General features: G+C 43.6%; 1 protein-coding gene across 1 annotated transcript in view; it reads right to left on the reverse strand.

Moving 5' to 3' along the window:
• The window catches only part of LOC143288376 (uncharacterized), a 69,522-nt gene that overhangs the window by 12,299 nt on the left and 44,253 nt on the right, over positions 1-12,970 (reverse strand). Inside the window, exons 24-30 of the mRNA XM_076596776.1 lie at positions 12,688-12,937; positions 10,079-10,284; positions 9,066-9,335; positions 5,720-6,057; positions 4,419-4,735; positions 3,254-3,506; positions 1,165-1,432 (exon numbers count right to left, since the gene is read on the reverse strand). Of these exons, the coding sequence (XP_076452891.1) occupies positions 1,165-1,432; positions 3,254-3,506; positions 4,419-4,735; positions 5,720-6,057; positions 9,066-9,335; positions 10,079-10,284; positions 12,688-12,937 (1,902 nt within the window). The remainder of the gene's footprint in view (positions 1-1,164; positions 1,433-3,253; positions 3,507-4,418; positions 4,736-5,719; positions 6,058-9,065; positions 9,336-10,078; positions 10,285-12,687; positions 12,938-12,970) is intronic.

A 12,970-nucleotide genomic window follows, 5' to 3' on the forward strand; every position in this document is an offset into this window, starting at 1 on the left:
AAGCAGTCTCCTTTCTTGGATATGACCAAGGATGAACTCAATGCCCAACCCAAACATGAACCCCAAACAACAAAACCTTGTTCTTTCACAATCCAAACTTTCTCAGAAATAAACCCAACTCTAAATCCCCCTCGAAGATGGAGCACAGCTTCAGGTAAAAATGGTCGAATATGTGAAAGCTCATTTGAACATGTACACAAGTGAAGATTGGACTTTCAGCCCAGGAACAAAGAAAGAAAGGAAGAGAAAAGAAAGGTAACCCATGCCTGAATGGGGCAGGCAGAGTAGGTTACAGCAGTTCTCACTGTGTACCAACTCTATCACAGTGTTTACTTGTCTCTCTCTTCCTCTATTTTTCCCTCTCTCTCTCTCTCTCTCTCCTCCCTCTTTCTCCTCCTTTCATTCTCTTTCTCTCTCATTCAACTTTACCCGTGGCAAACATTTATTAGTGTTATCAATGATTTATGTTCATCCTGAATTTATACAATATAGAATTTTCTTTCTTTCCTTCTTGTTCTTTCTCTCTCTCATTTCTCCCCTTATTTTGAGGGCTGGATGAAAAAAAAAAAGCCAAAAAAAAAAAAGCCTTGTACACTACTCTGTTACCCTCAGTGTATGAAATTTCATTAATTCATTCATCCGTTTGTCTTTGCCAGCTCCAACCAGGAAGGGAAAAAGGAAGGGCACTGTGAAAAGAAACAGCCTGACCTGGGAGTAAACTGCAGTCTATGTTACCCTTTCAGCACTGCCGGGATGACAGATTGTACAACCTTCCCTGTCTGGGAGGTTTTCACTGAAGCTGTGTTTAGGTGACTTACAGACTTAAATTGGAGCTAAACTTAGTTAAGAACAAAACTGGGGCTATGGTTTTAAAATCTTAACTACAGCCATGTTCAGATAAAACTGGGGCTATGTTTTTAATACCTTAACTACAGCTATGTTCAGATAACATAAAAATCAAACTGGAGCTAAATTCTGATGACTCAAAAAACTAGACTGGGGCAATGTTCACTAAAGATTGGAATGCACTTTTTAAAAATATTACTTTAATGAATATTACTTTAACAAGAAAAAGTGTCCCCTTTGTGAAATTATGTTTAAGCCTGAGCTGTCAAAAGATATGAATCCTGGTAAAACAACTCAAATGCTGACAGTGCGGCTCACCCTGGTCATCACTCCGTTTCTGACGTTGACGTGATAGATCTTGTAGCTCGCTTCAATGTAGCGCATAGGCTTGTAGAACTGGTACGTGGTGTCATCCGCTGGTACATTTAACTGCATCTCTAGGATGCTGCTGTGGACATCTTGACGCGTGAAGTCCCGGCGATCGAGACAGGCCTGCAGAGACTCTCCAGAGATGCACTCCTGGCCAAAGAATTCACCCAGGCCTCTGATGGAGAACGCTGATGCCAGGAACGTGTAGTGCACCATCCTGTCATCAAAAACATTCAGCTCCAGTTTCTCAAGGCGGCCTCACTGCATTCACACAAATCCATGTACATGTTACATTACATCCGCTAGGCAGATGTCTGACCTAAACCAATGGGGCTTTGTCAGGCCTAGAGTGCATACATATGTATGCATTTGTGTACCTATCAGAGTGGATTTCTTCTACAGAATTTTTGCTAGAGGACAACAAATTAAATTGCCATGTCTGAAGAGCAGCATTATCCAACGGGCTAGGTCAGGCCTTTGAGTGCATGCGTACGTATTTGTCGTACCTATCAGAGTGGATTTTTTTCTACAGAATTTTGCCAGAGGACAACACTCATATTGCCATGGGTTCTTTTTCAGCGCGCCAAGTGCGTGCTGCACACAGGACCTCTGTTCATCGTCACATCCAACTGACTAAATGCTCAGTTTGATTTTCCAGTCAAACTTAAGAGAAAGGGTGAGACCAGGATTCAAACTCAAGACCGTTACAGACACTGCCTTCTGCCACCTTCCCCACACACAATGCAAACCCCATCAAAACCCCACCCCTGTCCCTGCATCATGAGCAACTCTGTTGTCCTGTGTTACCTACTGTCACAACTGATTTCACTGTGTGAAAGTTGGGCTGCTCTCCCCAGGGGGAGTTGAGGTGGGGGGGTGGGGGGTGCATCACCAGAGTAGTGACACCCATATTTGCTTGTTTTTCTTTTTTCTGTCTGCAATGTGTTTGTTTTATCATCAAAGTGTATTTTTCTATTGCAGCTAGCCAGGGACAATTCATTGTCGTGGGTTCTTTTATGTGTGCTTGGTGCATGTTGCACATGGGACTTTGGTTTCTCGTCTCTTCCGAAAGACTAGCACCTAGACCACCACTCAAGATCCAGTTGAGGGGGAAGTAAAAAATCGTGGTCCAAATGATAAATAAATACCTACCCAACATTCTACAGATCTGACTGTCAACACAATGGCTTGTCAATCAATGAACTGTATAAAATACAGCACAGTTTCTGATGACAGACGCACTGGTTTCATGTTGTGAGACGACATATTCACAGAGTGGTGACCAAGTGATTAGAGCATTAAGGTCTCCTAACTGGTAGAAATTGTTCCTACCCTTTTGCTTCAGGGAAAAAAATAATAATGAAAGAGGTGATCCTTCAGGCAGAGGTTCAGTTTTGCTTTAGGATCCAGAAATATCATTTTTACTCAGAAAGCCAAAAAAAATAAGCTCTACATAGCTATAGTGTTGAAAATAACAAGGGGAAAACCAGCTTCATACGTTAAATGAAAAACCACTAGAAATTAAAACAAGAAAATTTCACATTTCCAGCAAACTAACCCGGTTAAAAAAACCATCAATTTTCTAATAACAGATAACGCTGCAATAAAACACAGCAGTCAAACTTTCTTAGAACGCACGCTGAAAGAAACACTGGGGCAATGGCTGCGTGAGACGACAGTTTATCAGTGAAAGACATCAGTGAATGTGTGTGTGTGCTCATGAAAGATTATTAATACACTGAAGGGAAAAAAATAACCTCTGATAAAGAATGGAAGACCCTAAAAAAAATTTAAAAAAAAACCAAAAAAAAACTAACAAAAAAAAAACAGTTTAAAATTGGGGGGAGGGGGGGGGGGGGGGGGGGGTGCGGCGGCGGCGGCACAAGAATTTAAAAAAAAAAAAAAAAAGGTGGAAAAAAATCGGACGGATGGAGGCCCCCAATAAAAAAAAAAAAAAAAAAAAAAAATTAAAAAAAAAAAAAAAAAAAAAGAAGAAGAAAGAAAGAAAGAAAAAAAAAAAAACCGTCTCAAGTCTCACTTGTTCAGTTGGATGTCACTGTCAGTGAAGTCCTCATTCAGGGAACACGGTCTGCTGAAGTCCAGGGGGTACTCAGCGTTGTCCAGCCTACAGCGGCGCACAGTCTGGTAGAAGTCTTCCCACCAGACCCGGGGAATGCGGGCCAGGTTGTGGTCATCGTTGTGAAGGTAGTACCTCAGCAGCTTAGTGTAGTTCTTCACCTCGTTCCGGTCCGGGATCACAGCCTGTAGGGCCATGGCCTCGAACGTCATGTCTGCACAGTCAACACGGTACATGACGTCTCCACTTCCTTCGTTGGGCTGGTTTTGGAAAGCAAACAAGCATGCACGCACAGTCACAGAGCTTCAAACGTCACATCTGCACTTCTAACTTCCTTTGTTGGCTTTGTTTTGGAAAGCAAGCAAGCATGCACACATACAGAGCTTCAAAATACATGTCTGCACAGTCAACAAAGCACATGATGTTTTCACTTCCTTTGTTGGCTTTGTTTTGGAAAGCAAGCAAGCATGCACGCACTCAAACACACACACAAATGCATACACACACACACACTCACAGAGCTTCAAAAGACATGTCTGCACAGCCAAAAAAGTATATGACGTTTTCACTTCCTTCGTTGCGTTTGTTTTGGAAAGCAAGCATGCATACCCACACAAATTCACACACACAAATTAGGGCAGATTCAAGATTCTCTGTTGAATCTCTCTCCAGGACAGATCCAATATTCTCTGTGCTATCTGTCTCTATGAGTATGACAGATTCAAGATTCTCTGTTCAATCTCTCTCTAGGGCAGATCCACTAATCCATCAACCCACTTTCCTCTAAACCCCCTATCACCCCACACCCAGGATTCATTGAAAGAGTGGGGGGGCCTGGGAGTGGGGAGGAGGTGGTGGTGGGGGGGGGGGGAGAATGAGAGAGAGAGAGAGAGTGAAAGAGAGAATGAAAGAGAGAGAAAGTGAAAGAGAGAATGAAAGAGAGAGAGAGAGTGAAAGTGAGTGAGAGAGTGAAAGAAAGAGAAAGAGAGAGAGAGAAAATGAAAGAGAGAGTGAGAAAGAGAGAGAGAGAGAGAGAGAGAGAGAGAGAGAGAGAGAGAGAATGAGACAGAGAGAGTGAAAGAAAGAGAGAGAGAGCGAGAGAGAGAGAGAGAGAAAGAACGCTCACCAGCTGGGAAGCTAACGCTCCCATACGAGTTGTCCCAGGCAAAGATCCACAGAAACTTCTGGGCCAGGCCCAGCTCCTGGGCCAGCGTGAGGATGCGAACTGTCAGGACAGGGGGGGTGAAGAGCACGACCACCTGGGCCCCAGCACTGTCGTCCAGCTGTGTCAAGGCCACGCGGATGTCGGTGTCATCGGCCCCTTCAGGCAGCGCCAGGCCCGGGCTGAGGCACACCTTGTTGTCCTGGGACTGCTCCTGGAACACCCTGTACTGCTCGGCGCCCATCCCACTGCTGACGTAGATGGAGTTCACGTACGTCCATCTGGAAGGGTGGGGGGGAGGGAAAGAGGAAAAACTAGTTCATATATATATATATATGTGTGTGTGTGTGTGTGTGTGTGTGAGTGTGTGTGTGTGTGTAAGTCACAACATTGTTTATTATGTATTCCAAATATAGGAACTCAAGTAGTTTCCATGCATTCCAAACAAAACAGTTTTGGAAATTCAGCATTTTTAACTCAAAGTACCTAAACTTGACACACAAAACACTTGAAGCCTATTAACTCAAAGTACCTAAACCTGATATACAAAACAAGCTAAGCCTATCAACTAAAAAATTAACACAGATTAAACTACAAGATCAGCACTCTATGTTATAAATGTATTCATAAATCTGCCCCTTCCTATCTCTGTGGCTGCCTTTACCTCTACACCCCATCTCGCTCTCTATGATCAGCTTCGGATCCACTCTGTTTGCGCATACCCAGATTCAAACATTCCACCGTCCACTGCCGTTCTTTCTCTGTCTCTGGGCCTTTCATTTGGAATGAACTTCCTCTTTCACATCGTCAGGTGTCCTCACTCATCTCTTTCAAGTCTGGCCTTAAAACCCACCTCTTTCCAAGATAGCCTCCCTCCCCTGCGGCCTCCCTCCCCTGCCTTTTCTTTGTCTCAAGTTTCTCAAGTTTTGAGTTATACACTCATGTGAATGACTGGTGTGAAAGCACGTTGATTTGTATCTGACAAGATTCAGTGCTACATAAATACTTATTGTTACTATCTATTATCATTTATTATCAAAAGCACCTAAACCTGACACAAAAAAACACACAAAGCCTATTAACTCAAAGTTCCTAAACCTACAATACATTTAATTCACCCATTTGGAAACACAAAACACACTGAGCCAATTAACTCAAAAGCACCTAAACCTGACACACACAACACACAAAGCCTATCAACTCAAAGCACCTAAACCTGACACACACATAAAACCACGCTCATCCCTCTCCCCACAGCCACTGACCCATTGTCCACCAGGAACTTGAGCAGGAGGCGGACATATCCAGACCAGGGGGTGATGGAGCGCAGCAGGTACTTGTAGCTGTCCATCAGGGGCGACACGGAGTCCGTGCTCAGCTGCGTCATCCTGAGGGGCTCCAGCAGCCGTGTGGCCGACACAGCATTGTCCTCCTCGGTCACCAGGACGGCGCCAATGTTGTCCATGCCCAGCCGGTCCAGGTCGAAGAAATCAGAGTTGCAGAGGGTGCCGTCCTTCAGGAGGCCGTACAGGTCCTGCCCCACACGCAGGCTGCTGGAGCACGTGTCCAGCGCCAGCAGCCTGATGTTGTTCTGCTTGGCCAGCTGGAACATGCACGGTGTGGCTGTCAGTGAATGCTCTGTTCTTCTTCTCATTGCTTTAAAAGTCTATTCATGTGATTCAAATGGACTGCTCTATGCAGTCTGACAAAGTCTGATACTGCAACTGTCATTGGCTGTTCAATTCTTCTTCTTCTCATTGGTTTATTTCTGTTCACTACAAGGTGATTTAGACAGGCCGCTCTATTCTTCTCTTTCTCATTGGATTGATAGTCTATTCAGGTGATTCAGACAGGCTGCTGTATGCAGTCAAAGTCTGATACTTGAACTGTCATTGGCTGTTCTATTCTTCTTACTGGTTTATTGTCTGTTCACTATGAGGTGATTCAGACAGGCTGCTCTGTGCTGTCAGACAAAGTCTGATACTGCAACTTCCAATGGCTGTTCTATTCTTTTTCTTCTCATTGGTTTATTGTCTACTCACTACAAGGTGATTCAGACAGGCTGCTCTATGCTGTCAGACAGCTCTATGAGGTGATTCAGACAGGCTGCTCTATGCTGTCAGACAGCATGATAAAGTGATTCAGACAGGCTGCTCTATGCTGTCAGACAGCTCTATGAGGTGATTCGGACAGGCTGCTCTATGCTGTCAGACAGCACGATAAAGTGATTCAGACAGGCTGCTCTATGCTGTCAGACAGCTCTGAGGTGATTCAGACAGGCTGCTCTATGCTGCCAGACAGCTCTATGAGGTGATTCAGACAGGCTGCTCTATGCTGTCAGACAGCTCTATGAGGTGATTCAGACAGGCTGCTCTATGCTGCCAGACAGCTCTATGAGGTGATTCAGACAGGCTGCTCTATGCTGTCAGACAGCTCTATGAGGTGATTCAGACAGGCTGCTCTATGCTGTCAGACAGCATGATAAAGTGATTCAGACAGGCTGCTCTATGCTGTCAGACAGCATGATAAAGTGATTCAGACAGGCTGCTCTATGCTGTCAGACAGCTCTATGAGGTGATTCAGACAGGCTGCTCTATGCTGTCAGACAGCTCTATGAGGTGATTCAGACAGGCTGCTCTATGCTGTCAGACAGCATGATAAAGTGATTCAGACAGGCTGCTCTATGCTGTCAGACAGCTCTATGAGGTGATTCAGACAGGCTGCTCTATGCTGTCAGACAGCACGATAAAGTGATTCAGACAGGCTGCTCTATGCTGTCAGACAGCTCTATGAGGTGATTCGGACAGGCTGCTCTATGCTGCCAGACAGCTCTATGACGTGATTCAGACAGGCTGCTCTATGCTGTCAGACAGCTCTATGAGGTGATTCAGACAGGCTGCTCTATGCTGCCAGACAGCTCTATGAGGTGATTCAGACAGGCTGCTCTATGCTGTCAGACAAAGTCTGTGATTTCTTGGCTGCAACTGTCATAGACTGTTCTTGGCAATCAGACAAATTTGATCATTTCTTATTTGCAACTGTCACAGACTGTTCTAAGCAATCAGACAAATTCTATGATTTCTTGGCTACAACTGTCATAGTCTGGTCTTGGTGGTCAGACAAATTTGATCATTTCTTATTTGCTACTGTCATAGGGTGTTTTAAGCAATCAGACAAATTCTATGACTATCATAGTCAAATAAGTCTGGTTCAGGCAAATGAACAAATTTGATCATTTCTCAGCAGCAACTGTCACAGACTGTTCTAGGCAATTGGACAAATTTGATCATTTCTCAGCAGCAACTGTCACAGACTGTTCTAGGCAATTGGACAAATTTGATGATTTCTTAGCAGCAACTGTCATAGACTGCTCTAGGCAATCAAATAAATCTAATGATTTAGAGCCCCATGTGTCAGTTAATGACTGTTTTGTTTTGCCAGCTGGAAACAGACACTGCTACTGTCATCCACTGCTCTTTGAAATCAGACAAGTCTTTCAAGATTTCTCTGTGGCTGCCGCAGACATGTAGTAATGTGGCCAATCTAGGAAGTGAGTGTCCTTGGGATCCAGTCCGACGGGTGCAATAGCTGAGTGGTTAAAGCGTTGGACTGTCAATCTGAGGGTCCCGGGTTCGAATCACGGTGACGGCGCCTGGTGGGTAAAGGGTGGAGATTTTTACGATCTCCCAGGTCAACATATGTGCAGACCTGCTAGTGCCTGAACCCCCTTCGTGTGTATATGCAAGCAGAAGATCAAATACGCACGTTAAAGATCCTGTAATCCATGTCAGCGTTCGGTGGGTTATGGAAACAAGAACATACCCAGCATGCACACCCACGAAAACAGAGTATGGCTGCCTATATGGCGGGGTAAAAACGGTCATACACGTAAAAGCCCACTCGTGTGCGTACGAGTGAACACAGAAGAAGAAGAAGGGATCCAGTCCCATGTGTTATTGTCTTGTTTTCTTTTGCCAGCTAGAAACAGACACTGCAACTGTCATCGGCTGCTGTATGCAATCAGACAAATTTTTGCACTTTTACCTGGCGGTCACAGGGGCCTAATGATAATGCACCCGACAAGACAAGACGATGCAAATTCTTAACTGACAAGGGTAACAGATAAGCAATGTGCAAGCTTTTCCTACATCAAGCCCTCGACTAGGAAGCGAGTGTTCACAGGATTGAGTACTGGCAAGGATTTTTACCCCCAGCCCCCCCAAGCTTCCCTCTAGACCTTTGGTGGTGGTCTGGGTACTAGTCATGCAGAAGAGATGACAAACTGAGGTTCGTGTGCAGCATGCACTTGAAGAACCCATGGTAACAACAAACAAAAAGGCTGTTCCTGGCAAAACTGTGTCAAAAAATCCACTTGGATCATAAAACAAATACATTTGCAGGCAGGCAAGGTACTCTCCTTGGTGGAGAGCAGCCCGAACGTCACACAGAGAAATCTGTCATGACAAAAGCTAATACAACACAACAGGCTGTTGGGGGCAGACAAAATTTCTGGTGTACTGACAATGTTGTCTTTGCCGCCAGTAACTGTTGACATACAACAACAACAACAAAAAAGAAAAAGAAAAAAAGAAGCTAAAACAAACATTTTACCTTGTCAAAAGACCAGAAAGTGAGGAACTTCTGCATCCCGTCCATGTTGATCGACCCACACTGGTAGAGGTCGTTGCCACGGTTATGCACGTCGAACACCCCGACCAAGGTGAGCATTCCATTGAGGTCTCCGGCCACGGCGTAGCGCATGCCACGGTTGCGCACATTAGGGCATTCCACACAGGCCCCCTTGCGTTCACAGCTGGCATCGTACTTGGGAACCAGGTCCATCTCCAGGGTGAGGACACCTTCACTGCTGAAGCTTCCAATCTGTGGGGCAGAGGCACACAGTGACGTGGTGTGTTGTGGCAACACTGTTCTCACGATTCTATATCACATACAAGATGCAAGAATACTTTATAAGTGTCATCTCTAAAAGAGAAATTGCTGATATGTTTGCCAATTCTAAAAAAGAAAAAAAAGGCAGTGTTTTAAAAGAAAAAAAGCACAAAAACAAGCATTTCATTCACAGAACAACACAAGTTTGATCATAAAAAAACCCCATAAATTCATAAACAAATACTGCACACAGCACAAGCCTCCACTCCACATTCCGTGTTCAGTGATTGAAACTGCGCAAATCCCCTTTAAAAAGAAGTAATAATAATAACAACCATGATTATAATACTTTATATGTGTGTGTGTTGCATGCATGATATGTATGTGTGTATAATTATGTTTGCGCTCTGTGTGTGACATATATATCTGTTTCTTGTGTGATTTAAATGTGTGTATATGTTTGTGTAGCATGTGTGATATAACAGTACATATATCTGTATATATCTATATATATTTATATCTATCTATACATATGAGTGCATATGTATTTGTGTACATGTTTGTGTTTCAGTGTGTAAGCATGTCCACGCATGAATGTGCTCTTGCATCTATGGACACGTACATATTTCCGAGCCTGCAGCTTGTGTTGCAAGGGGTGTACATGTTTGTGAACACGCACTTATGTACAGAAGGATTCACACACAGGCACGTATAGCACACATCCTCATACTCACTGGATCTTGGTTGTAGATGACGTCCGAGTCTATGGGGCTGGTGGTCAGTTTGAACAGCTTGTAGCCCTTGTTGCCTGTGCGGTTGACAAAGTGGAACTCCGTGTTGGTGTCGTCGATGAAGCTGACCGCATCCAGGTTGTCTCGCACTTGGCTGCCCCGATCCCTGCTGATGCGATAGGCCTCACACACCGCTGCGTAGTTCTCCCCTGTGGTGTTGTCACACAGACTGTTAGCGCCTACTTTTCGCTGGTCATCAGCCATACACTTCTATCTGATCGATGTTTCTAATTAAACATACAACTGAATTCCAACGGTTTGCCCGCTTTCATGACCCAGATGTCTATTTCTCTCTTGTTTTCTGGTTAATAACACAAAGGGAGAATGTTCTACCATCATCTTTAATTCTATGACAAGTCTTTGAAATTACTCGGGCACACTGACAGTAATTATCTTCAAGATGGTGGGCCCATTTTACGGCCAATGTGTTTAGTCGATAATCTTTTGTTGTCCTAACAGTTTACATACCTGGAACTGACTATCAGTGACTGCAACAAACTCCCATGAACATGGGCCAAAGGTTTGATCAATAAAACATCTTCACTTGTGCTCATATTGTGTAACATTCTTAAATCAATTTAGGAAACGTATTCTGCTGATTCTGCGTACACACTTGTTTACAATTACAAACACTTCACAGCCCACACACTTACTATAACCATCACCAGACTGGGTTCAACATGCACAGGGGAGTTAATAACGTATCAAAACCTACGCAGATGTCTCTCATTTCCATTCGTGTGAGATGAACAAAGACAGCAAGAATTTGTGCATACCAATGTGGAATATCACGTGCATATGACTTGACTGGAACCAGACAAAATAAAAGAAAGGACTTGAAGCCCACACAATCAATCAATACCATATCTTACTAATGCACACTGCCCATCAGGTTTTAACATGACACCTTCACAATGATATGTAGCTGGTGTGCTGTTGTTGCCAGTGTGTACTGATGTGAGTGTGTGTGAGGCAGGAGGAGGAAGACAGGAGGGTGATTGGGTGTGTATGTGTAAGTGGACGAGTTTATGAGTTATAGGAAATGAATATTAGCTTTTTCGTATATTTCAGTCTGAATGATGTATTCTATATTAAGTTATTGTGATATATATATATATATATATATATATATATATATATATATATATATACACATGAGGGTCATTCAATAAATAAGGTGAATTTTTCGGTATAAGGACTTCTAATACAGATAGAAGCTTTCTGGGTTTTTTTTGGTTTTTTTTTGTTTTACTTCTTTTTCACATGGATTTAATTTGTTTTGCAGATTAAAAAAAACTTTGAGAGTTTTGGCGATTAACAAAGATGGCCGACCAAGAAGCATGCTCCAAGATTGAACAGCGGTCAGTTATCAAGTTTTTGGTTGCTGAAGGGTGCAAACCAGTTGAAATTCATAGGAGAATGTCAACTGTGTATGGGGCCACATGTTTCAGCCGAAAAAATGTCTACAAGTGGGCTAAATTGTTTAAAGAAGGACGGAGCAGTGTTGAGGATGAAGACAGGCCTGGAAGGCCTACAGAAGTGAGGTCTCCTGAGGTGATCGAATCAGTCAATGACCTCATTCAGTCTGAGAGAAGGGTGACAGTGGATGACATTGCAAGGACTTTGAGCTTATCTGTTGGGACAGCACACAAAATTGAAAGACAGAAAGACAAAGAACATACGCAGGGGTCATCAGTCAGAAGGAGTCATCTTGCATCATGACAACGCAAGGCCTCACACAGCAGCCCGAACGGTGCAGACCATCAACGAGCTGGGCTGCGAACTGCTCCCTCATCCCCCTTACAGCCCAGACCTTGCCCCTTCAGACTTTCACCTGTTTGGTCCCTTGAAAGCGTTCACGAGAGGCACGAAGTTTGAAAGTGACGATGAAGTCAAAAGTGTTGTGAACGACTGGCTGAGACATCAGTCCAAAGATTTTTACGCTGAGGGAATACGGAAGCTTGTGCACAGATGGGAAAAGTGTGTGACAGTGCTGGGAGACTACGTTGAAAAAAAAAAGAAAGTAAGCTTCTATCTGTATTAGAAGTCCTTATACTGAAAAATTCACCTTATTTATTGAATGACCCTCGTATATATATATATATATTTTTTAATATAAATGGTCATGTTCAAAAAGTGATTGCAGCTTTACTGAATGTTTAATGTTATGTGTACTTGGGCCAAAAGACAAATTTATGAGAGTTTACAATGTTGTATCTCATAAATACACTTACCAAACGTTTCTTGTTATAAACTCACCACACTTTCCTTTTCCTATAAATACATCTACCACACTGTTCTTAACTTATATATACACCTACCACACTGTCCTTATCTTATATATACACCTACCTCACTTTTCCAAACTTTTCTTATCTTATAAACAGACCTACCACTCTTTCTTATCTTAAAAATACACCTGCCATACTTTTTTTATTTATTTTGTAAATACACAAAAACACATTCTTATTTTATAAGCACACCAATCACACTTTTAAAAAAAACTTATAAACACATCTACCACACTTTTCTTACCCTACACAAGCACCTACCACACTTTTCCTTCAGGGTGGCGTCCAGAGCAAAAGCTGCAGAGTACACAGCGTTCATGACGTGCAGGTTGGTGTTGTCCTCAACCACTCTGGTCCTCAGGTCGGCGTCAGCGGCACAGGGCCTTGGGTACAGTTGGGCATTGCTGGGGGAGGTGTAGCAGTTGAGGGTGTACTGGAACCACTCCTCGAACCACGGGTTGTTGCCGGCGTTGCTCGGGTTGCGCTTCGTCAGGTAGGAGCTCAGGAAATTCTGGTGGTCAGACGGAACAAAGTGACATGAATC

This window comes from Babylonia areolata, chromosome 12 (assembly GCF_041734735.1).
Source record: "Babylonia areolata isolate BAREFJ2019XMU chromosome 12, ASM4173473v1, whole genome shotgun sequence".
NCBI classification, from domain to species: domain Eukaryota; kingdom Metazoa; phylum Mollusca; class Gastropoda; order Neogastropoda; family Buccinidae; genus Babylonia; species Babylonia areolata.